Source organism: Cryphonectria parasitica (assembly GCF_011745365.1).
Source record: "Cryphonectria parasitica EP155 unplaced genomic scaffold M406scaffold_4, whole genome shotgun sequence".
Lineage (NCBI taxonomy): Eukaryota > Fungi > Ascomycota > Sordariomycetes > Diaporthales > Cryphonectriaceae > Cryphonectria > Cryphonectria parasitica.
In genome coordinates this window covers 2,835,692-2,857,852 of record NW_024468912.1, presented here as the reverse complement: position 1 = coordinate 2,857,852, position 22,161 = coordinate 2,835,692, and the positions used below count along the sequence as shown (strand labels likewise).

The window sequence follows — 22,161 nt, the reverse complement described above, 5'->3', positions numbered from 1 at the left end:
GTATCGGCGTCCGCCGCACCACACCTCCAAAAAATATCACCACTGTAAAAGCATGGTTTGGTCAGCAGGGTCTAAGTACAGCTAAGAGGTTGGCTCAGGTAGCATGCAGCTTGATAGGGCGCACATAGGCCAGGGCTGAATCCGAACATTGTTGATGCGAAAATGAGCACAGAAATACAATCTCAGAGTTGCGATTCATGGAATGAACCCTCCAAAATTTAGACGTAGTACTGTAAATCAGTCATACAATAGAAGGGGAGAAATTATGACTCTTTATACCTGGATTTAACCCAACTCCCTCAAGTTTTCCAGGTGAATGTAAAAGGCCAACCCTATATAATCGCCTTGTACAGGTTGTAATTTTTAGGGCAACCCATAATTGTTCGTGCTCGATCACTCATCTTTCTGCCTCTTATCATAACCTCCCTGTCTTCACAAGCTCTGCGTCAAGTTTCCAAGAAGTTGGCAGTCATCCATTGAGCGGTCAATTGGGACCCAGCACCTACACATTCTCAAGCCACAACACTCCAAGACCTCAATCATGTTTCGCGCAACCTCGATAGCAGCCACCGCCAAGCGGTCGGCCAGGTTACATTCCACAGCTGGTCCCAACGTCCGGCATCTCATGAGCATCAACGACCTCACCCCAGCCGAGTTCACCAAGCTGGTCCGCAACGGCGCCGCCAGTAAGGCAGAGGTTGCCAAGGACGACAAGCTGGGCGTACTGGGCGCGGCTTTGACCGGCAAGACCGTGGCCATGATGTTCAGCAAGCGAAGCACGCGCACGCGTGTGTCAACTGAAGGCGCGGTTGCTCTCTTGGGTGGACACCCTATGTTTCTGGGCAAGGACGACATCCAGCTCGGGGTAAGTCGCCTTTTCTGCTTGTGCAGCGGGCAGTTAGTTGGTCGGATGGGAGCACAGTGTCTAAATCCATACGTTATAGGTCAACGAGTCACTCCTCGACACCTCAGTTGTCATCTCCTCCATGGTCTCTTGCATGGTCGCCCGTGTCGGCAAGCATTCCGACATCACGGGTCTCGCAGAACACTCCAGCGTGCCCGTCATCAACGCCCTAAGTGATGACTTTCACCCGCTGCAGACCATCGCAGACTTCCTCACCATCCACGAGGCGTTTCCTTCGTCCACTTCCAACCCTGCAAGTCTCGGTCTGGAAGGTCTCAAGGTCGCCTGGGTGGGCGACTCCAACAATGTTCTCTTCGATCTCGCATCTGCGTGCATCAAGCTCGGCATTGACATCTCTGTCGCCTCACCCCAGGGCTATGGTATCCCGGACGCAATGAAGAGGCACATTCTGTCTGCTGCCCAAGGCGTGAGCAGTCCCGGAAAGCTGGAGGAGACAACTGTGCCCGAAGAGGCAGTCAAGGGCGCGGATATCCTGGTGACGGATACATGGGTGTCTATGGGCCAGGAGGAGGAGGCGAAGAAGCGGCTGAAGGCCTTTGAGGGCTTCCAAATCACCAATGAGATGGCAAAGAGGGGTGGTGCCAAGGATGGCTGGAAGTTTATGCATTGCTTGCCTCGCCATCCTGAGGAGGTGCATGATGAAGTGTTCTACAGTGATCGGTCTCTGGTGTTCCCAGAGGCGCAAAACCGGCTGTGGGCTGCTGTTTGTGAGTTCATGTCTATTCTTTCTGTGTTACGTATCGAATGCTAATTCTGGACAGCTGCGCTTGAGGCTTTTGTGGTCAACAAGGGCAAGATTGTGTGATGAAGTCTTTGGTGGACACAACCCAGCTTTGGGGTTAATAATTTGAGTTTCAGAAAATGGAGTCAAGCGCCCAAAAAGTAGGTAAAAGCAAGGGAACAATCGATAATTTGATTCAGATATACCATTTGATCGGTGGCTTGTGAGCCTGAACTATAGCTGCCCCCGCCCAATCCAGTTTTTCGCAACGTGAATTTTTCCTTTTTCTCTTCCTTTCTTCTTTCTTTGTCCTTGCCTCTTTTGGTCTTTCGTGAGAATGGTGTATGAGCTTTAACCAGGAGGCAGCTGGCTAGCATCGACAACCTCATCGGCCTCCTTCGCAGCATCGTCTTGCGGACCTGACAACGGGGACCGAGGCAGGGCCATCAGACCAGTGCGGGCGGACTCGAGGATACCAAAGGGCGTGATGAGCTTCAGGAATGACTCGATACGGGTCGGCTTCGCAGAACTATAGTTTTACACATCAGCACAAGCTCTAAGACAAGTGACTTCAGGGGGCTCGAGACTTACATCTCGACAATACAGCTGCTGTTGCTGATATCGAGCACTTTGCCGCCAAACTGATGCGTGAAGTATGTGATACTCCTCAGATGCTCATGCTTCAGACGCAGAGCTTCACTCGGTGCCAGACGGCTCGGGTGGTAGTCCTCAGCCGTCTCGCTCAGTGTCGGCGTGCGATCCGAGGCCTCGCTCTCCTCGGCCGCGCCCTCGGCGGTGATCTCACGGTGGTGCGCCCAAAGTTCCTGGAAGTACTCGGGACCCAGGATGTTGATCTTGGCCAGCAGCAGCTCGCGCTGGACAAGTGCAGCAGAAGTGTAATCCAACACGGCCCACACGGGGACCAGATCTTCCAGCTGGCGTCTAGCCTGCTCGACAACGCCGTCCTGACCGGTGAGGACAATGGTCATGCGCGAAAGATCTGCGACCTCGGTGGAGCAGACGACGAGGGAGTCGATGTTGAAGCCCCTGGCGGCCAGGATACCCGACACGCGCGACAGCACGCCAGGCTCGTTCTGCACCAGACAATTGAGGATATGGCGCTTCGGTGGGTCCATGGAGGGCACAGGTGTCTCGTAGAGGATGTTGGACACAGCAGCCTGGGCAGACCATGTCGGCGGGGCGTCGCTCGTCGGGAGAGGCGCCTGGCGCCGGCGGAGGGCCTTGTAGGCAATCGCAGAGGTCGAGGAGCTGCTGGCGCGGGCAGTAACGGTGGGCAGGAAGGACGAGGTCGCCGCCGGCTTGAAACTGTTGAGAGCTGCTGCTCGCCATGGCGACGAGCGTAGCAGAATGCTTCGGGAGGCCATCTTGTCAATCAACCCGGAGAACAGTCGGAAGGTTTGTTCCCTGAGAAGAATTGACTTATGACTTCCTTCAGACGAATTGGGTCGGCGTAGGTGTCTGAGCCGCCTGTACCAAAGATTGGAAAGCCGTGATAAGTCTGAGTCAAAACTCCTGAGGTTGGTCACTGGTGGCTTTTTCTGGGGCAGTCGAAGATAAAGTCTCGAGTAGTAGTTTGCGGCCAGCTAGCCGACGTCGGCGAGAACCCTTGCCTTACCTTTCCCCAGATTGCCCAACTCAGTACCAAAGATTGCGTACTGTGCAGTTCCCTACAGTGACACACATCCCGCTGTTTTTAGTGCGAGAACCCACTGCTGAATCCCTGTCAGCTTAGTACCCTCGCTGTAAGGTGGGATGGGATGTTTTGAGGTAACAGCTGTCAATCAACTGGGGAAATCTTGGGAATCTTTTTGGCCTGCGTTTTCTCGTCAGTCTCAAGCATCTCTCGCGCCGAGGTTTTATACTCTGCCGCCCATGTCAATCTTCCTCTCAATATGGACTCATAACCCCATGGAAAGCAAGATCTACCACCGTCGAGCTCGACCATCATGTTCTCGATCGCGACTGCGCCGGCCAAGCAGTCGGTCGGCGAAACCATCTCTGTTCTCAGCGGCCGTCTGAGTTCGTCGACTCTCCTTGAGGACCGTCGAGCTGCCATTCAGGGTCTGCGCAGCTTCGCAAAAGATTACCCGGCTTCTGTCGCCTCTGGCGCGCTCAGAAGCCTGATCGGAAGTCTGAGCAAGGATGGAGACGACGTCGACACTGTCAAGGTGGTCCTCGAAACCCTGCTCATGCTCTTCAACCCGAACCAGGACAGCCCTGAGGCGTCAGACGAGATAGTGTTGTGGCTTGCAGACGAGTTCACCCAGAGGCAGGAGAATATAACATTACTACTTGACTTCCTCGAAACCACCGATTTCTACTCTCGACTCTACTCCCTCCAGCTCCTGTCCGCGATCTTGTCTGCCCGAACAGAACGTACCGAGGAATGTGTCTTCACCGCACCACTTGGAATATCGAGACTGGTGGCTATTCTGGACGACCGACGAGAGGCCGTGCGAAACGAGGCCATAAGTCTCCTCATATACCTCACGCCCTCGTCGACGGACATACAAAAGCTTGTCGCCTTTGAAGATGCCTTTAAAAAGATCTTTGCCATCATCTCAGCAGAGGGGTCTTTGCTGGAGGGCGGACAGGCTGTGGAAGACTGCCTCATCCTGATGGCAAATCTCCTCAGGCTGAACAGCTCCAACCAGAGCCAGTTCCGCGAGACAGGATGCGTCCCGCAGCTGTCGCAACTCTTGCAAAGCGCATACCAGGTCCCGGAGGACGGGGAAGCGGTGGCACCTTGGGCGCAGGCGCAACGTAACAGGAACGTTTATGCGCTGCTCGCAGTCATACGGATGTTTCTCGTACGCGGTGCTGTCGGAACTACACAGAACCAAGGCGCATTTTGGCAACATAATCTCCTGTACCACGCTCTTCAACTTGCGTTTAGCCATTCCGCAGAGATTCCCATCAAGGCCGAGGTATGTGACGCCCTTGTCTTGTGTATGTGTGTATGCGCGTGCATAAGCTCAATATTGTTCTGTTCCACAGGCTCTTGTGACCTGCGCCGATATTATAAGAGGCCATACAACACTCCAAGAGAACTTTGCACAGCTGCAAGTGCCGTCTCCACTTGAGAGCCCTCCGACGCCGAATGGCAATGGCCCGCAAGCAAATGGTATCCCGAAGGTGTACGTTATCGACGGACTGTTGGATCTGGCACTATGCGTGCGCATCTTGCAGGCTTTCGACATGAGGATGGCGGCATGCGAATGTCTGAAAGCCTACTTCTTCAACCATGATGGCATCCGCGAGCATTTCCTCCGCCGAGCCATCGATGGTCACAAATCGGGGACAATCGAATCTGCAAATGTGCTGACGACTTTGCTTCGTTCGCCAACTGAGGACAGCAATGTTGATCCTTATAGGTATTGGTTCGCGGCCTGCATCATGTTGCATCTCACCTTTGAAAACTCTGCCACCAAGGAACTGGCCAGACAGGTGACTGAAGGGAACGAGGCCGAAGGCGAAGAGGTCGTTACGAGCATCCAGACCATCACATCGCACCTGGTTGCTAGTCTTTCCCGAAGCGAGGACGAGCGCGTCACAATTGGATACCTGATGCTCCTGCTCTGCTGGCTGTTCGAGGATCTGGACGGAGTGAACGATCTTCTAGAAGAGGGCAGCAATGTCCAACGGCTCATTCAGACAGTCGTGAAGAATACCTCTAGCGAGACAATAGTGCAGGGTCTCTCCGCCATGCTTCTGGGTGTGGTTTACGAGTTTTCGACCAAGGACTCGACGGTGCCCCGAGGCACACTCCAATCCCTTCTCATGTCGAACATGGGCCGCGACAAGTATATCGATAAGCTCAGCAAGCTACGGGCTCACCCCTCAGTACGCGATTTTGAAATGATACCTCAGAAGTTGGACCCTTCGACCGGCGCACTTCCTGATGTCTATTTCGATTCGACTTTTGTGGAATTCTTCAAGGACAATTACAGCCGTATCCTGCGAGCCATTGACAGAGATCCGGGGATGGAAATTTCCGTCATCACCAATGGCGTGCAAAAGGGCATCTCGCGCGAGCTTGTGGACTCCCTGCGCACGCAGGTAGACGAGAAGGAGAAGGCGCTGCAAGAGTGTCAGGCGAATGTAGCCCATCTGGAGCAACAGCTTGGACAACACCAGGCTGATCTCAGGCGCAACCAAGAAACCACATCTCTTGAGCTCTCCCGGCTCAAAGCCTTGAACGAGGGTCTGCAACAGAACCACGAGAAAGAGCTGAAACAGCTGCGCGAGCAACATAGCCGGAGAGAAGTCGAGCTACAGGGTCATATCGACACGGCACGACGGACCGCTGAGACTGAGTACGACAGACTGCAGAAGAAGGCTGATACTGAACTGCAGGCCAAGATCCGGGAGTACGAGGACCGACTCATACAGATGGAAAAGGAATTCAAGAAGGAGATGAAGATGAAGGAGGAACAGCACGAGAAAGAGAAGGAAGCGGTCCGTAAAGAGACGGAAGAGGGCCGGAAGAGGAGACAGTCGGAGGCTGATCGCTCGTCGAGACGGGCAGAGGCGGAGAAGGCTGACCTTAAGGCCACGATCAGCAGGCTTGAGGTTGATCTTATGAAGGTATGTTATTCTCTTGAGAGTTTATTGGTCTTGGGGCTCATGCTAATAATATAATCCTCTGCGCAGGCAAACAAGAGCAAATCCCAGGAGGCCCAGTCCGCCAAGGAGGCTTCCGAACGCGCCCAGAAGAAGGCCAGTGAGCTGGAGAGTAAGGTCTCTGGAATGCAGAAACAGCTTCAAGAGGTAATATTATCCCATACACATCACCAAGTGTCATAGACGTTGCTGACGACTTCTCTCTTCTCCAGTTGGAGGCCAAGGTTGCGACCAAGGAAAGTGAAAAGGAGTCCATTCAAGGAGAGTTGGACGACCTGCTGATGGTCTATGCCGACAATGAGGAGAAATTAAACAAATATAAAGAGAGGCTGAAGGCCAAGGGCGAGGTCATTACGGACGATGAGGCGGAAGAAGATGACGATGATGACGATGAGGAGGAGGAGGAGGAAGAGGAAGAAGACGAGAAAGATGAGGGTGTGGATTAGAATCCGGTCTACTCGCAATCTCTCTTGTTTAGAGATGGACACTACGCTGAGGACGTGGCGTTGGAGTTATGGCATTCCTAGCGAGTCTGTAGATGTGATTCGCTGCTTAGCATGACGTGCGGATTTGAACGTCCAGAAACCGCCCAGAGGTTGGCATTGACTTGTGCAGCAAAGCTCAGTGAGATCATAGCAACCCTGTAAAACATTGAAATCGACAGACTCCATGTGAAAATATCACAGCTGCCAAGAGGGAATCTGTCGTGTATATACTACCCCACCAAAGGAAAAAGATAAAAGTTGTTTCAGATTCTCTTATTATTTCGTTTCATATGAAGGCTGTAATCTCTGTAAAGAAAGATAAAATCCTCTGTCGTGGATCGTATAGTTACTTCCTACTGATCATCACAAGGCGGCTTGGCCCGCAGTTTTACACCATTCAAAATTTAGAGTCGCATTTTAGTGAAATTTTCATGCACGCCCTATTTTTGCACTACCTGCTCCAAACGCCCAACAAGACTCAAACCTAACAACTAAATCCACACGCCCTCTACAATCCATCCGTCATTGGAATATCTTCCCTCCCATGTGAGTTCCCTTTCCTCATTCACAGACAGCCAAGCTATGCGTTTGGTTACTCATTCGGCCTGTGCAGACTGTTTCTCATGTTGCCTCCATTGTCGAGGTGAATACTCATAGAGATTCTAACATTGAACTAGAAACCGAAAATTCTTCTTTGCAAACGGTCACTGCAAGTAAGAAGAAATCAAAGACGAAAGAGTGACATTCTTCTCCAGAACAGCAGCCACTATCGCGCCATGTCTAAACAGGCCGACGATATCCTCAGCGAGTCCGAGGGCTCAGAGGGCTGGGACGATGTAAATGAGGGCGACGACGAACAAGAAGCCCTTGACATCGTCTCGCTGTTGGATGAAAAGGTCTTCCCAGATGCGGCGTCTATGCTGGCGTACTGCAAGGACAAGTTCGGCTTCGACTTTGTGGCAGCGCGCGATCGGCTGGGGTTGGATTTTTACGGCAGTATTAAATTGGTCAACTTTGGTGAGTGCGAACTAATTCTTTTTTGAGAGTGGAGTGAGAGAGTGAGTAAATGATTGGGAGTGAATTTGAGCCATACTGACCTATGAATTTCTTTTTTCAATCTCCCAGTACGAAGCACAGTCAAGGAGGGCAAGCCTCTGCCCGAGCAGATCTCCGAGGCGGACATCTCAGACGAACGCTTCATGATGCCTGTCCTGGCCGACGATGCATTCATCATGTGTCTGGATGACCTGCCCTCCTCCTCTCCTGACGCAGCAGCAGAGGGCAAGGGCAAGGCCGTCGACGAGGAGGTCACTGCTGAGCCCAGCGAGAGCGCCGTGCTGAGAGCGCAGCTCGATGAGATGACGAGGCAGTTTGCCAATTACCGGCTCGCGGTGGAGCAGACGCTGGACAAGCGCTGGCATGCTGAGGATGACGACTCCGACTCTGGCTCGTCGTCCGCGTCGTCTACCGGGCCGACCAAGAAGAAGAAGGCCAACAACAACAAGAATAGCAACAAGAAGGAAAAGGAGGATTCGTCGCAGTCATATTGGGAGGGGTATGCTAACCATGGTATGCACAATTCCATCCTTGCACACATACAACAAGTGGCCAAACCAATGTGACAACAGTCCAGTGGCTAATGATGAGCTTGGTAGACATACACGAGACGATGCTAAAGGACACCGTCCGTACGGATGCCTATCGCGACTTTATCTACAACAACAAGAATCTCTTCAAGGGCAAGGTTGTGCTTGATATTGGCTGTGGAACAGGTGAGTCCTTGAGATGTTCATCTTATGCCCCGCAAAGAAGCCCCCCCCCCCTTGTTTTTTCCCTTCCTTCTTCTTCCAAATATATTATTCTATATATGTATATATACATATATGTCATATGATCTGTGCATGATTCCCTGCTGACAATCACTCCCCCTCAAAGGCATCCTCTCCATGTTCTGCGCCAAAGCCGGCGCCGCCCACGTCTACGCAATCGACAAGTCGGCCATCCTCGACAAGGCGCGCGAGAACATCTTCCACAACAACCTGGGCAGCACCATCACCTGCCTGCGCGGGCGCATCGAGGACATCACGCTCCCCGTGGACAAGGTCGACATCATCGTGTCCGAGTGGATGGGCTACTGCCTCCTCTACGAGGCGATGCTCCCCTCGGTGCTGTTCGCGCGCGACCGCTACCTCAAGCCCGACGGCCTTCTCGTCCCCAGCCACGCGACCATCTTCGTGGCCCCCGTCAGCGACCCCGAGTACGTCACCGAGAGCGTCAGCTTCTGGCGCGACGTGTATGGCTTCGACATGAAGCCCATGCTCGAGGGCCTGCTCAAGGACGTCCGCGTGCAGTACGTCCCCCGCGAGTCCGTCGCCGGCTCGCCCAGCCCCTACGCCCTCGACCTGTACCGGTGCACCGTCGACGACCTGTCCTTCCGCGTCCCGTGGGCGAGCAAGCTGGCCAGGCACGACGTTGAGTGCGTCGACGGGTTTGTCATCTGGTTCGACAACTACTTTGCCACCACGCGCAGGCCCGCCGGCGAGGTCGAGCGCATCGAGGCCCCGGCCGAGGAATGGCAGGCCGAGAGGGCCGACGGCAGCGTGGCCTTCACGACGGGCCCGCATGCCAAGGATACGCACTGGAAGCAAGGGTTCCTCATGGTCGAGGACCAGGAGGGGAAGAAGGGGCGGTCGTACAAGGCTGGGGACGAGATCGAGGGCTACCTGTCCTTCTCTATTGCCGAGGAGAATGCCCGTGGACTGGACGTCAAGATTGAGTGGGACGGACTGCCGAATGACCAGCACGCGCAGACTTGGTCTCTGCACTGATACGGTTGGTTGGTTGGTTCGTTGGTGGAGGGAGGCCAGTTGTGGTGCTGGGAACCCCAAAGGGCCAAGGATGAAGAAGTGAAGGTCAAATAAAACAAAAGTTCAAGTTTACGTTCTGAACACCTATGTGCTTTCTGTGCTCTGCTGGAGAGAAAGCAAAAAAGAACAAATGCATGCCTACCAGAAGGGAAAAGTTAGATATCCAGTGGGTAGCTGATGCTCGAAATGCTAGTCCCTTTTTCCACTTCTTTCTGTACTACTACTGCTCCTGCTACAAATGAGGCACGCCAGCGCTCTGCATGAGCAGGTTGACAATACTCAGGAACCCCTCACCAAGAATAAAGCCCGAAGCCAACACAATCAGCGGTGTGTCCTCCCTCCCGCGAACCCTCCTCCACCACCAGGCCACGAGCCCGCCTACCGTCCTGGCCAGGGTGAAACTAGGCACATTATACATTCCGACAGCGACTGCTATGCCGCCCGGGACGTAGACCTGCCACGATTTTCCCGTCCCGTAGATCCGCACCATCGTGGTCACCGTGAAGAGCACAGCAAGGGCGAGGGCCCACTCCCGAGCCATGTAGGGGAGTCCCTGGCCCGTGACCAGACGCGCGGTGAAGATCCACACGTACGCTGTGGGGACCTGGAACAGGTTGCCAGGGATGGTGTACACGGCTGTATAGAGCTTGTAGATGAGCGCAGACACCACAGCGCCGGCGGTGGCGCCGACAACCTGGCCCCAGAATTGGGCTTTGGGCGCCGCCCCCAGCAGATGCCCCGTCTTGAGGTCCTGCATCAGGTCGCCCGCCTGCAGAGCGCCAGCCTCGGACACGGCGCCTGCGACTAGGTTGATCAGCACGGAGGTTGGATGCGACTGCGGCACGATGAGCGCGAAGAACAGCTGCGCGAGCTTGGAGATGCCCGAGACAGGGTTGAGGTCCGTCTCACCGAGGGCGCGGACACCCATGATGCTCAGGACCAGGGCCATGAGCACGGCAGAGATGGTCGCATAGAGGGGCACGAGGTCGCCAAAGACGATGTGGATGCAGAGTATACAGAAGGCTATCGAGAGGATGAGCCCGATGATCACGGTACGGGTTGATATGAGGTCGTGGGCGGGCGCGTCGTCTTGGTCTGAAACTGTGAGGAGGCGCGAGATGTCCTGCTGCTCGTCGCGGGTTCTTCCGTCATGGTGATCCACCGAGTCGCGTGGGTAGCTGGCATCCTCAAACACGGGGCTGGGCGGTACGGAGCTGTCGTCGTCGTCTTCGTCACGGCGCCGGAGGGAAGTGTAGCCCTGGATGCGTGGGGACAAGAGTCGGCCTATTGCTATGTCGCTTGACTGCCATCGTTTGTGGGCAAAGCTAGCCAGGCGTTGGATTACGGGTCGGAAGGCGAGGTAGCCCAAGCTGACGACTGCATCGGCCAGCATGATGGCCAGCGATGTCCAGACAATCCAGCCCTTGCTGCCATGTTCCCAATCGCCAATGTCGCCTGGTGCCCAGCCTTTGTACTTGGCAAGGGGTGAGAGAATGCCCCATCCCAGAATCGCACCCAGCAACTGGATCATCATCATGTCAGCACTGTACTTTCTTTTGGGGGGGAGGGGTCCCTTCTCCTTGTCCACATCCGAGACGAGTGCGTGAAACCTACCATATGTATGGTTGTCGCAGGGCCCATGATAATACCCTGACCGACATATGCTAGACTTGGATTCAGAGTCCAGAGCCAAGCAGAGGCGGCAGTATACCCAAAGATAGGAAGCTCCCTCAGAACAGGGAAGAAATATGTTGCAAAGGTATAGATTCCAGAAACAAAAAAGCAGACCAACAACATCCGAACGTTCTTCTTCCACTCCTGCTTCTGGTGATCTGATGAACCTTCTTCCAGCGTCGCCGTTCTCGTCGTGGGAACCGCAGCAGCAGCACCGCCGACACTCTCGGGCGCAACATGTCCGTCCCGACCTGAATGAGGCGCAGAGTCGTCCTTGACCAGTCCCGTCTTTCCATGCAAGACGCTGATCAGCACGGCGGTACTGAACCCGCTGGGGAACTTGAGCTTCTCACGAATGATGACCTGCCGTCTCAGGGGTACCGCGAAGACGACACCAAAATAGCACAGGCCCAGCGACCAGACGATCAGCTGCCACACGCTGAGGTTGATGGGCCCTTGCTCCTCGGATCTGAGGAGGTAGTTCATGGCGGGCAGGACGCCCACAAAGCCACAGCCGAGGGGCATGATGGCCATGGAGCCAGCGACAGTCTGGACGAGGACGTTCTCGACGGGCGAGAAGGGAAACTTGAGGTGTCGAGAGAGCGTCTTGAAGAGGCCGAAGCCCATCAGAGACGATGGCATGGTCATCATGCTCACCCAGCCGGTCTGCAAGCCAAAATACATATTACTAAAGCAAATAATCAGACCGACAGCGAGGCCAGCAAGCACACCACGGATGGTGAAGCTGCGGCCTTCCACCTCCAAGGTTGGCGGCTCGCGGCCCTCTGTGTCATTCAAGACATCATTCTCGTTCCCAAAGGATGGACGCCTCTCATCTGTGTCTGTCCCAGAACCTTGAGCTCTGTGGCGATAGTCTGCGCGAGTATGTTCGGATCGCTGCTGTTGCTGTTCACCCCGATCCGGAGCCATTTCTGGGGCTGACAAATGCTGGTATGGGCAGCCGAAAAGCAAAAGCAGTGTGAAAAGCAAGGGTTCAACGTTCAACTTGGGAGAGGCAATGAAGTAAGGGGCAGACGTTGATACAAAGATTCGTGAAAGGCGAGCAGATGGACGTAAAGATGGAATTCATGTAAAGCAAACCAAGTTGCCGCATTATCGTTGATTCCCATTGCGTTGCACGCGACTGCTGATACCATTCCAAGATGCCGGGCTGAATCCGGCTAGATCCGCCTCCGATCTAGGATAGCGACTTCCCAGTGACCATCTTGATGACTCAGCGGCACACCCGGCAGCACCAGTGCCAGGGCAGGAACCAATACCATAGCACGCATAGCACTATAATGTACTGTGTGTACTGCGGTACCGTTGTTGTTGTGAGGCAGACCAACAAGCCTTTCTCTCTTCTGCCTTTCCTGGCATCGCCCTGTAATTTGCTTCCAACTTTTCCATTCAAACAATCACAAACACACATCAACGCGACGGAGTTCATGCAACATGGTATCAAAAACAATGAGAGGGCTTCAGAGAAAGAAAGAGGAGTGAGGAAGTCAGAAAGTAAGAGAGGACCCAGGAAGAACACAAGACCAAAAAGCCCTCGACCAATGCCCGAAGCCAGCCGAGCGGGAGCGGCCCTTGAAGCAGCCAGGGACAAGGACGTCTTCACACGCAAGGGGCCCCACGAGCTTAAATCCGCCTCATCCAGTCTTGGCGATTCTTGTTACTCAACCAGTCCCACTTCCAATGAAAAGCCCTCCCACTTCTTTTTTGCTCCTCTCTCTCTCTCTTGGTAAAGGACCCAGCATGGCCTAGAAGGGATCACGTTGTTGTTTTTCTGAAGGACGACTTGGCGTGCTTCGGTCAGTGCGAACGGGGCCTAACAGTTCTCGCTCCTCTTGTTTTTCCCTTGCAAGCTGAGCAGAGAAAATTTTCCATCAAGAGGCCACACTGCCAAGCAAATTTCTTCCATTTCGTATCGGCGCCATCCGTCTCGCTCCCGCCATGTGCCGTTCGCCCCCCAGCCCGGATCGGATCTGGGAGAGGGCCCCTCTTTTACTGTATGTAATGTTGCAACGGAGAGGAGGAGACGCTTTGCCTTTTCTCTCAAAAGAGGGAAGTACATGCGGTCTTCAACCTCACCTGAGAATACTGAGCGTTTGCAAACATGAAGACCACCAACCAACCAACCAAAAAAACAGGACGAGTATTTTTTTTTTTTTTTCATTGACACCTCTTTTAATGCCTGATTCCTTTTCATAGGAGTAAGAGATGAATGGAAAGAGGGAGAAAGAGAAGAGGAGAGAAAAATCTTTATGGTCAGCATGCAAGTGAGGAAGAATGCGCGTGTCTCGTGAGCAGGGCCGTTTGGCCATGTTGTGGGCAGACCAATGTGTGAAGAAACCATGGCCCAAAGGTTGCATTCTGATAACACCACCCCAACAACAAATCTATGTCTACAATCTTTTGCAAACCACATTGATAGGTTCTCCACGATCATCACCTTACCAAAATCCCTCATTCGCTCGTTTGTGTGTGCTCCGCAAGGCTCAGAGCGACCCGGTTCGGTCCAGGCGTGCCCCCAGCTTTTCAAATTTTGTCCCCACTAGGAAGGACTCGGTTTTGCCAGGACGCCGCCACCATGGTAAGTATACTGTCTCTTTTTTCTTCTTTTTTTTTTTTTTTTTTTTTTTCTTCCTTGGAGGCGACAGGAAAACCTTTTAAAACTTGTTAGTAGCCAGTCTGTTCTTCCTTCACTTACTCTTCTCGTCTCATCCTCATCATCATTATTGCTGCAGTCTTTTGTGCTCTCGTCCTGTTTACCGTCATTTTTATAGCGAGCCAAAGTTCGTCTTAGACATACCATACAGTAACAGCACCGTCTTCTACCACCCGACTCATTGATCGATTTGAATTTTTTCCCCATTCTTTTTCTCAGTCTTTCTCCACCACTTGAGAATCTCATTTTAGGGCTGGACATATTTCTCTCTCGAAATTGTTGAAGGAGTGACTCACCAGGCTATCCCGTCTCTGTCTCTCTCTTTCTTCAACAATCACACATCCTCAGACAGTTGGAGTCCAGGTTGTCGAAAATTTGTGTGAGGAAACCTTTTTGGAAGCGTCAAAAGGGCGAAAAGAAAAGAAAAGCCGTCGACCATGGGCAAGGACGAGTTCGTGGCTGCTGCAGGGCGCAGCGATGCCAGCTCGGACCCGGAGAAGCAGTCCATCAAGGATGCCTCGACACACGAGCTTGAGCGCGGCTTCTCTGCCAACCATCTTCAGTTCCTCGCCATCGGAGGAGCTGTGGGCACAGGTCTCTTTATTGGTTCAGGTTCTGCCCTGGCCACAGCTGGTCCTGTCAGCTGCCTGATATCCTACCTCTTTGTCGGAACCATCCTGTACTCTGTCATGACGAGTCTCGGCGAGATGGCCACTTACCTGCCTGTTCCTGGCTCTTTTACCGCCTACAATACTCGCTTCGTGGACCCAGGCCTGGGTTTTGCCATTGGCTGGCTGTATTGGTTCAGCTGTGAGTTTTGCCTCGATCTCAGTAGGGGAGAAGTTTTGGTTGTGTGCTGTGAGGTGAACCCATGCTGACTTTGCGCGGAAATGAAGGGGCCATCACGTTTGCCCTCGAGCTGACAGCAGCGGGAATGATCATCCAGTACTGGAACGCCAGCATCAGCATTGGCGTCTGGATCGCCATCTTCTGGGTCATCTTCACGGCGACCAACTTCATCCCCGTCAAGTGGTTTGGCGAGATGGAAATGTGGTTCGTCAGCATTAAGGTCGTCACCATCCTGGGCTTCATCATCTTCGCCATCTGCATCGACGCCGGCGCCAGCCACCAGGGCTACCTCGGCTTCACCTACTGGAAGAACCCGGGCTCCTTCGCCTCGTACGACAGCAGCATGGAGCCTGCCACGGGCAAGTTCGTCGCCTTCTGGGACGTGCTGATCACCGCGGCCTTCTCGTACCAGGGCGCAGAGCTGGTGGGCGTGGGCGCCGGCGAGGCCCGTGACCCGCACAAGACGGTGCCCAAGGCCATCCGCAACACCTTCTGGGGCATCCTCTTCCTCTTCGTGGCCACCATCTTCTTCCTGGGCCTGCTGGTCCCCTACACCAACAGCGACCTCACCAACTCGGGCTACAGCGCCGCCAGCTCCCCGCTCGTCATCGCCGCCAACCTGGCCCACGTCCCTGTGCTCCCGGACATCCTCAACGCCGTGCTCCTGACCGCCGTGCTCTCCGCCGCCAACTCCAACGCCTACTCGGGCAGCCGCATCCTCGTCGCCCTCGCCAACGAGGGCCAGGCCCCGCGCCTCCTGGCCCGCACCAACAGGTACAACACCCCCTACATCGCCGTCGCCGCCACCGCCGCCTTTGGCCTGCTGGGCTTCCTCAACCTAAGCAGCGACGGCACCGAGGCCTTCAACTGGTTCCTCGACATCACCGCCGTCGCCGGCCTGATCTGCTGGGGCAGCATCAACCTCTGCCACATCCGCTTCCAGCACGTCCTCCGCGCCCAGGGCATCGACCGCCGCTCCCTGCCGTACCGCGCCCCCCTGCAGCCCTACCTGGCCTACTACGGCCTCTTCTTCATCGTCCTCATCGTCTTCACCCAGGGCTTCACCGCTTTCATCCCCTGGAGCACCGTCAACTTCTTCACTGCCTACATCAGCCTGATCCTGTTCGTCGTCCTGTATGCTGGGTACTGGATCGTCTTTCGCCCGGGCTTTGTCAAGGCCCACGAGGTCGACCTGCACAAGGGCCAGGTGCAACAGGAGCACGAGAAGGACTATCCTGAGCCTATGATGTCATGAGAAAAAGAAAAGGAAGGAAGAAAATGCCGGTGGAGGGGGGGGGGAGGGTTGAGGGCTTGGGAGCGTCGGCGTTCTTTGTGTTAAATGGTTTGTAAGATATCAAAAATTAAAGGTGTAGATGATAGCGTTCCTTTTTATTTATTCATAATGTAATGACTTATTATCATTTTAAAATTTCATTGCTCCGAAAAGAAAGGTCTTGCTCTACTTGCAATTTTATTGCGGCCGTCGTCACTACGAAAGGCTATCCAGATCCCAAAAAGAAAATCTCACAATGAAGGCATGCCAACCATAATTTACTCCTTTAGAAGCCCGAGGCCTCTCTTCCCCACCCTTCATATCTAGTCATTCCAGCGTCTACTCTGAGTATACACGTCCTACTGAGCATGCGTGGCAAATATGCCAGATGTCCTTGCATGAAGTGGCGAGAAAGATCGATTACTGCTTCGTCACCGACTGCAATGGGACGACATATTTGAGACTATGTGCTAGTTCCAATAGGTAATATGGGACCGACCAGTACAAATCGTAAATGTTTTCACGGAGGCCTAAGCTAGTAGTAATACATGATAAACAATGGAACCCAACACATGATGAAACCAATCCCCTGATTTTCAAGAAAGGGAAGGAGGAAAAGGGGAAAAGAAGGGAAACTTTGACAAAACGCCAGTCCAGTGATCATAGAAGGGGGTATCCAAATGTCTCTTGCAATAACGTGAGATTCCACCGAGTCCCAAAGCATCTCTCATCCATAAGCTCATCACGAGCGAAAAGCAATCTTGCCTTTCGCCTCTTCTTCACCTTGAGAGGATCGCGAGCAGTAAGCCCGATATACCCCCTCGCTTACTTATTTTGCTTGTTGGGTGGTGAGTTGTATATGCGGCCCCCGCGCCTGACCTCCCCACTCATGCCAAAGAGACGGGTCGTCCTCGGCCCCAGTCTCCTCGAATTTCTTAGCCAACATGCCCCTGACGGCCTCCAGACGGCCATACGACTGGAGATGACTTGAAGATTGCGCAATGCGCATGTCGAGAACCCCCATGATGCCTTGTCCCTTGATGTCCCGCGCATGGATGTTGGCACCCCTCTCCAGCAGCTTGCTCACGACGTGCTTATTTCCGTAGCGGGTGGCCATGAGCAGGGCCGTCTCTCCACGGCGGTTGCGCGCCTCAATGTTCGCGCCGCGGTCCAGGAGGAAGTCGATGATCTTGCCGATGTGCTGACCCTGTTTGTCCTGGTCGTCGGAGAGGGATATGGCAAAAGCCATGAGCACCGTGAGGCCTTGCTTATCGTAGTGGTTCACGTCCGGCACGGGCACATTAGTTACCGGCGTCAGCAGGCCCTCGAGAAGGTCTGCTCTGCGTTCGATGGCCCGTGGCTTATCAGCAGCGTCCTTGCCTCGTTTGCGCTTGTTACCGTTGCCGGCCGGCTGGTCTACTACTGGGCTCGTCGGGGTACTGGATGGCGGAGTGTCGAACCTCATCTCAGCCAGACAGTGGAGGCCGTTGCGGCCGTTTTGGTCCTCGTATTTGGGGTCCTTGTACGCCTCTTGGACGACGTCGAGGAGCTTCTGGTCCCTGGTGGCGAACTCGTGTATATCATCCTCCTCGGCAAGAGGTGAAAGCGGCGTCGTGCCTACTTGACGTGGGGCAGAGAATGGGTGGTCAGCAGCGAGGCGCGTAGGAGGGACAATGCCGAAGGCGTCCCTCGGTATGGTGCCTGAAGGGTAGTGTTTTGCAACATCGGCAAAGTCCTGGACATTGTCGGTGAAACGACCGAGCTGGTGGAAAAAGGTTCGTCCGTAGACATCCCGGATGAAAACAGCGTCGATGAAGCCAGGTCGCCAGAGCAGGTTCAAGAGGCGATAAAATGGAACATTGTTATCATCAGACTTTACGAACCACGCAGCACTGAGCACATGAAGGAAGGTCTGGCCAGCGTGGTTGACTGCAAGCGGGTCTGCCTGGCCGGTTTGGAGGAGCTGAAAAGTGGTGTCGATTCCCTTCTGGCTCTCCAGGGCGGCAAAGAGGTGCAGCGGTGTGTTTCCAAAATGGTCGACGTAACGGGCTGCGGCCTGGCCAGACTTTACGATACCAGCTGCGACATCGCAACATTCTTCGCCCCGCGTCATGTAAAAGCTGTCGTGTGTGTCGTCCGAGACATCGTCGGCAATGGTGCACCAACAAGCACACATGCTTCCTTGGAGCTGAGTCGCAAAATGCCTCTCCACCTGGCATGGCTGCACGTATCTCCGTGCCACGAGGAAGTCTCCTGGTACGGCCAAGCCCGGATGAGGTACAGGACTTGGGTGTCCACGGCGGGAGGTGGCTATGTCGGAGGGGGTGCGGTGTGGCGACGGCATAGGGTGCTCCTCGGACCCGCCGATCGTAAGCCTCTTCATCAGGACGGTGACCTGCTTGGCAAAGATGGTCGTGACAGCAAGACGCTCTCTCATGCTCCTGACGCTGTCTGTGCTCATCTCAGTCGACGACGAGAAGACGGTGTCATTCCGGGACGGGGGGCTGAAGGGGCCCTGAAATGGATGCGCATAGACATCCGGTGAGAAGACGGAATGATGGGGGCCAATGGGAGACTGGGACGCGAGAGTACTGGGAGAGGCCAGCTCGGAACCCATACTGTAGATGCTTTCCTGTTGTGGGCTTCGCATAAAGCCCCTGTCGTCGAATCCGCCGGTGTTCAAGTATGCCGGCGTGTTCGCCTCCTCCGTCTTCATCTCCTCTGGCAACACTACTTCCTCAAACTCTTGTTCCGTCGGCGAGCTGCCCTTTCGCCCTTTGCGACTGCGGTTGTGGACGAGCTTGAATCGGCTGTTCATCTCAGCGCGATTAGCAGGCCGTAGGGATCGAGGATCCTGGCCGAACATCTTGTGCATGGTCTTCTGCGCCGAGTTCTTTCTAGAGACACATATCAGCTTCTGTTGTAGGGTGGAGATGGAGTCTGAATGACTGGAAGGGTAGAAGTCGTACTTGACGCTGTCATCCGGAAAGACAGCCTTGATGATCTTCTCTACGGGGAGCGTGGTGTAGACGTAAAGCCGCGCCAACTTTCTGGACTTGGAATCAGTCCATAGTGGTGGCCGGCCGATCCTCGCTCCGCCGTTCCCAGCACCCGGAGACAAGTTTTGTGAAGCCATGACGAGGCTCTGTGCAAGTGTCGTGTGGCTGATGAGGTGAGTGAGGGGTGTCCAAGCGTCCACGCAGGAGCCTCTGCCGTTCTTATCAAATATCTGGAAGCTCAACTGGAACGTGCACACGGGAACGGCCTCACTTATTCTCTGATCAGGTCTCGAGGTGGGCCTGGGCCTCTATTGATGACCACACAAAAAAAAAGGTGTGAGGAGACAAGAGGAGGTCCATGATTTTTGAGCCCGGAGGCGCAGTGTATTTTATTCCATTGCACTGGGCCTTGCAGACGAGGCTCTGTTGACCAGGGGGAGGGGGAGGGGCCCCTGTACCCCATGTACTTTACTGTACTGTATGACCCTCCTGTAGGTTGCGGGTGTGAGCGCCAGGGCCATGATCGTGTGGGGCTCCCTCGGAGCTGAGCACGTCGCTTGCACTGCGGGCCCCCCCCTCAGGATCGCTAGCCAGTAGTGGTCGTGGAGGGCTGGACGGCGGAAACCCTTCCCGCATCTGGAGGGTTGATTCCGCTGGTCCAAAGGCTGGCGTGACAAGCTAGACGCCCAAGATGCCCCAGCTCGGAATTTATCTTGTCCCAAGGCACGAAACCATGCCCGGCCACGAGCCCGGCGTATGTGTCTTGGCTGCTGCCAATACCTCTGCGAGCCGCATGTCTCAGCCATATAGATCGCATGGACATTATTTCCAAGAATAACATACCCGTCACCCTTTTTGGGTTTCTGGTTTTGGGTTTTTTTTTCCTTTGCGAGAGGGGGAAGGCCCCGATAGGAGCAACGTTCTGACGGTTCACGAGGCTCTGAAGTCCCCTTGCACGTCTCGAATCACACGCGGGTCCAAGAGATAGATCCTCGGACTGACGCTGCGATCGGTTGATGCGAAGTAGAATAAAGGCGATAGTCGCGCGCACTGTTTCGAGTGCTCTCCAACACGAGGTCTCTTATTGGGCCGCCTGCATGAGTCGACATTGTGTGTGTACCCCAACTGCGACCGGGGCAGTGCCCCGAGAGCAAAGTGATACATACACTGCGGCTGGGGAACCAACACACAGAATCTGATGTGACGCTGTGCTGTGGCCATCCCCTGGTACTGTACTGTAGTAGTGTAAAAAGAGCCAGACATGCATGCATGCTGGGCATCCTGCAAGCCATTCCTGCGGGCTTGATGGCGCCCTGGATTGCCTGTAGTAGGGTGGATAGATGCGGGCTTTTGCCCCATCGTCAGCAGTAGGAGAGGATCATTTAACCTTGTGCTTTTCCACGATACCCGCCCTCCCGAGTTTCCAGGTTCCTGTTGGTGGTAGCCGAACCTGAGTTTGAGAACTATCCCTTCTACACCTTGGGCTCCTCAAAAGTTTGCCTAGTCTTTCGAGCCCGTAAAGGAAGACATACCACTCGCATTTTCCAGGCCTCCCAGCTCTTCGGAATTCATTCCACCATCCATCCAAGGTGCACCAGGCTGTTCTGGGTTAAAGTGAGGTAGGCTGGCTGTTCGATGAGGCGCAGCAGCTGGGTCAGGCTTATCATTATGGTGTGTAGTGCCATAGCAGTAAATGCTTACTTAGGCAGCACGGTTGAGGAACAACAGGCGGTTGAGAGGGATCCCAGACGAGCCAAAGGATAAGGCTGAACGTGTTTTCTCATACCGTCACCAAAAAAGACAGGATCAAAGATTGAGATGACATAGATGCTCAGAGAGGACTACTTTGGGAGGTGAGGCAGCCTGGCACCTGGCACGATTTACTAGTGGCTCTTTCCCGCTTTGCTGAGAGATGGGCGGTAAAACCCATAGTTAGTTGCGTCATTGCCTGCTTGCACGAGGGAAAGATAGACACACACACTGCCTGTACTACACAGGCAAGCACGACAGGCCACTCCAGCCCTTGTACCAATGATATCATCGCCTATCTTTCTGTTCGATATTGCTTGTTGTATCTGAGAGGTGTCTCTCTGATTCTGCCCTGCACGTTCTTCCCAAAGCCTCTTCCAACTCTCATCTTTGCACATCATCATCACAGTGATAAATACACTTCCTCTTTACCCCAGGAAAACTGACCTTATCCACACACGCATTCGAGTCATGTACCGCCTTGCAGTCAGCCTGTCCCGCCGGGGCCCTCGCGTCCAAGTGCCCACCCTCCGCACGGGCACAACAAACATAGGCGCAGCAGGCCTGCCGCCAACATTCTCCCGCCCCGCTGGCTATGCCACCTCGGCACCAGACAAGGACAATGACACGGAGAGCGCCTCGGCCGTCGACGAGGACATTTCTGCCAAGGGCCGCGCGGGTGGCGGCAAGCCACTTCCAAGCTCCGAGAACCCCCCGCCGAAGCCCAAGGTCAACAACGCCAGCGTGCCCGGCACAGGCAAGGACAAGCTCACCAAGGAGCAGCAGGAGGAGGTCGATCGGCACAATGCCGACTTTGAGAAGAAGCACGATCGTGGGAGTAGCGCGGCGGATGACAAGGTCGACAAGAACTTCTGGTCTGGCGGGAACGGGTCGCGTTGATGAGCGGCGGAGTGAGTGAGCACAGCAGGTAGGTGGTGGGCATTGAATTGGCCTCTACATACTACAATATAAGATGCTCACCTCCTACGGGCCGTATGGACTGTCGGGAAGAGGAAGCTTGTTTGAGCGTCTGTGTTTGGTGTGATAAAAAGCCTAGTGGATTGTATTGCATGGCAGTGAGTAAAAGCATACTTCAGCACAAATAGTCGTCACAATTGTAGGAATGATGCTCCACCAGGAAGCGACACCCACACGAATTGAAGACGAGGCCTAGACGCCGGGACGATCCAACTGCGCCTCAGAACAAAAAGACTGCTCCACCACGCTCATGCAGCAAGGATCCGGGCCTTTTGTTCCATATGACCACTGTGTGTCTACCATACTGGAGTAATACGGTAGTA

The 22,161-nt window shown here is 54.3% G+C and overlaps 7 protein-coding genes across 7 annotated transcripts; 4 read left to right on the top strand and 3 right to left on the bottom strand.

Moving 5' to 3' along the window:
• Positions 1–541: 541 nt before the first annotated feature.
• M406DRAFT_255864 (ornithine carbamoyltransferase) lies at positions 542–1,730 on the top strand (the record flags this gene model as incomplete). The annotated part of the gene is made up of 4 exons (XM_040917061.1): positions 542–697; positions 749–865; positions 945–1,632; positions 1,687–1,730. 4 exons carry the CDS (start codon positions 542–544, stop codon positions 1,728–1,730), a joined length of 1,005 nt encoding a protein of 334 aa, XP_040776969.1.
• Positions 1,731–1,997: 267 nt separating this feature from the next.
• Positions 1,998–3,031, bottom strand: M406DRAFT_255268 (acetolactate synthase; the record flags this gene model as incomplete). The annotated part of the gene is made up of 2 exons (XM_040917019.1): positions 1,998–2,175; positions 2,238–3,031. The coding sequence occupies 2 exons, from the start codon at positions 3,029–3,031 to the stop codon at positions 1,998–2,000; spliced, it is 972 nt and encodes a 323-aa protein (XP_040776968.1).
• A 4,520-nt stretch (positions 3,032–7,551) lies between these two features.
• Positions 7,552–9,603, top strand: M406DRAFT_88807 (uncharacterized protein; the record flags this gene model as incomplete). The annotated part of the gene is made up of 5 exons (XM_040926131.1): positions 7,552–7,792; positions 7,901–8,225; positions 8,286–8,344; positions 8,431–8,547; positions 8,711–9,603. 5 exons carry the CDS (start codon positions 7,552–7,554, stop codon positions 9,601–9,603), a joined length of 1,635 nt encoding a protein of 544 aa, XP_040776967.1.
• Positions 9,604–9,749: 146 nt separating this feature from the next.
• Positions 9,750–12,437, bottom strand: M406DRAFT_97427 (uncharacterized protein). The gene is made up of 5 exons (XM_040926364.1): positions 12,144–12,437; positions 11,257–12,101; positions 10,988–11,164; positions 10,805–10,900; positions 9,750–10,765 (listed from the first exon to the last, which is right to left on the bottom strand). The coding sequence occupies exons 1-5, from the start codon at positions 12,244–12,246 to the stop codon at positions 9,875–9,877; spliced, it is 2,112 nt and encodes a 703-aa protein (XP_040776966.1). The 5' UTR covers positions 12,247–12,437; the 3' UTR covers positions 9,750–9,874.
• Positions 12,438–14,427: 1,990 nt separating this feature from the next.
• On the top strand, positions 14,428–16,094 carry M406DRAFT_37244 (uncharacterized protein; the record flags this gene model as incomplete). Its single annotated transcript, XM_040924021.1, has 2 exons — positions 14,428–14,800; positions 14,887–16,094. The coding sequence occupies 2 exons, from the start codon at positions 14,428–14,430 to the stop codon at positions 16,092–16,094; spliced, it is 1,581 nt and encodes a 526-aa protein (XP_040776965.1).
• Positions 16,095–16,517: 423 nt separating this feature from the next.
• M406DRAFT_351271 (ankyrin) lies at positions 16,518–19,248 on the bottom strand (the record flags this gene model as incomplete). Its single annotated transcript, XM_040922613.1, has 1 exon — positions 16,518–19,248. The coding sequence occupies one exon, from the start codon at positions 19,246–19,248 to the stop codon at positions 16,942–16,944; it is 2,307 nt and encodes a 768-aa protein (XP_040776964.1). The 3' UTR covers positions 16,518–16,941.
• Positions 19,249–21,331: 2,083 nt separating this feature from the next.
• Positions 21,332–21,760, top strand: M406DRAFT_68382 (uncharacterized protein; the record flags this gene model as incomplete). The annotated part of the gene is made up of 1 exon (XM_040925163.1): positions 21,332–21,760. One exon carries the CDS (start codon positions 21,332–21,334, stop codon positions 21,758–21,760), a length of 429 nt encoding a protein of 142 aa, XP_040776963.1.
• Positions 21,761–22,161: the final 401 nt, after the last annotated feature.

Bases quoted from the DNA above. Each gene is read 5' to 3' on its own strand.
- M406DRAFT_97427 (XM_040926364.1), bottom strand. From the start codon at position 12,246: ATGGCTCCGGATCGGGGTGAACAGCAACAGCAGCGATCCGAACATACT. The intron at 12,102-12,143 runs GTCCATCCTTTG...TGAATGACACAG, and splicing joins GACAGACACAGATGAGAGGC to AGGGCCGCGAGCCGCCAACC. The intron at 10,766-10,804 runs GTGGATCACCAT...GACGAGCAGCAG, and splicing joins CCAGCTACCCACGCGACTCG to GACATCTCGCGCCTCCTCAC.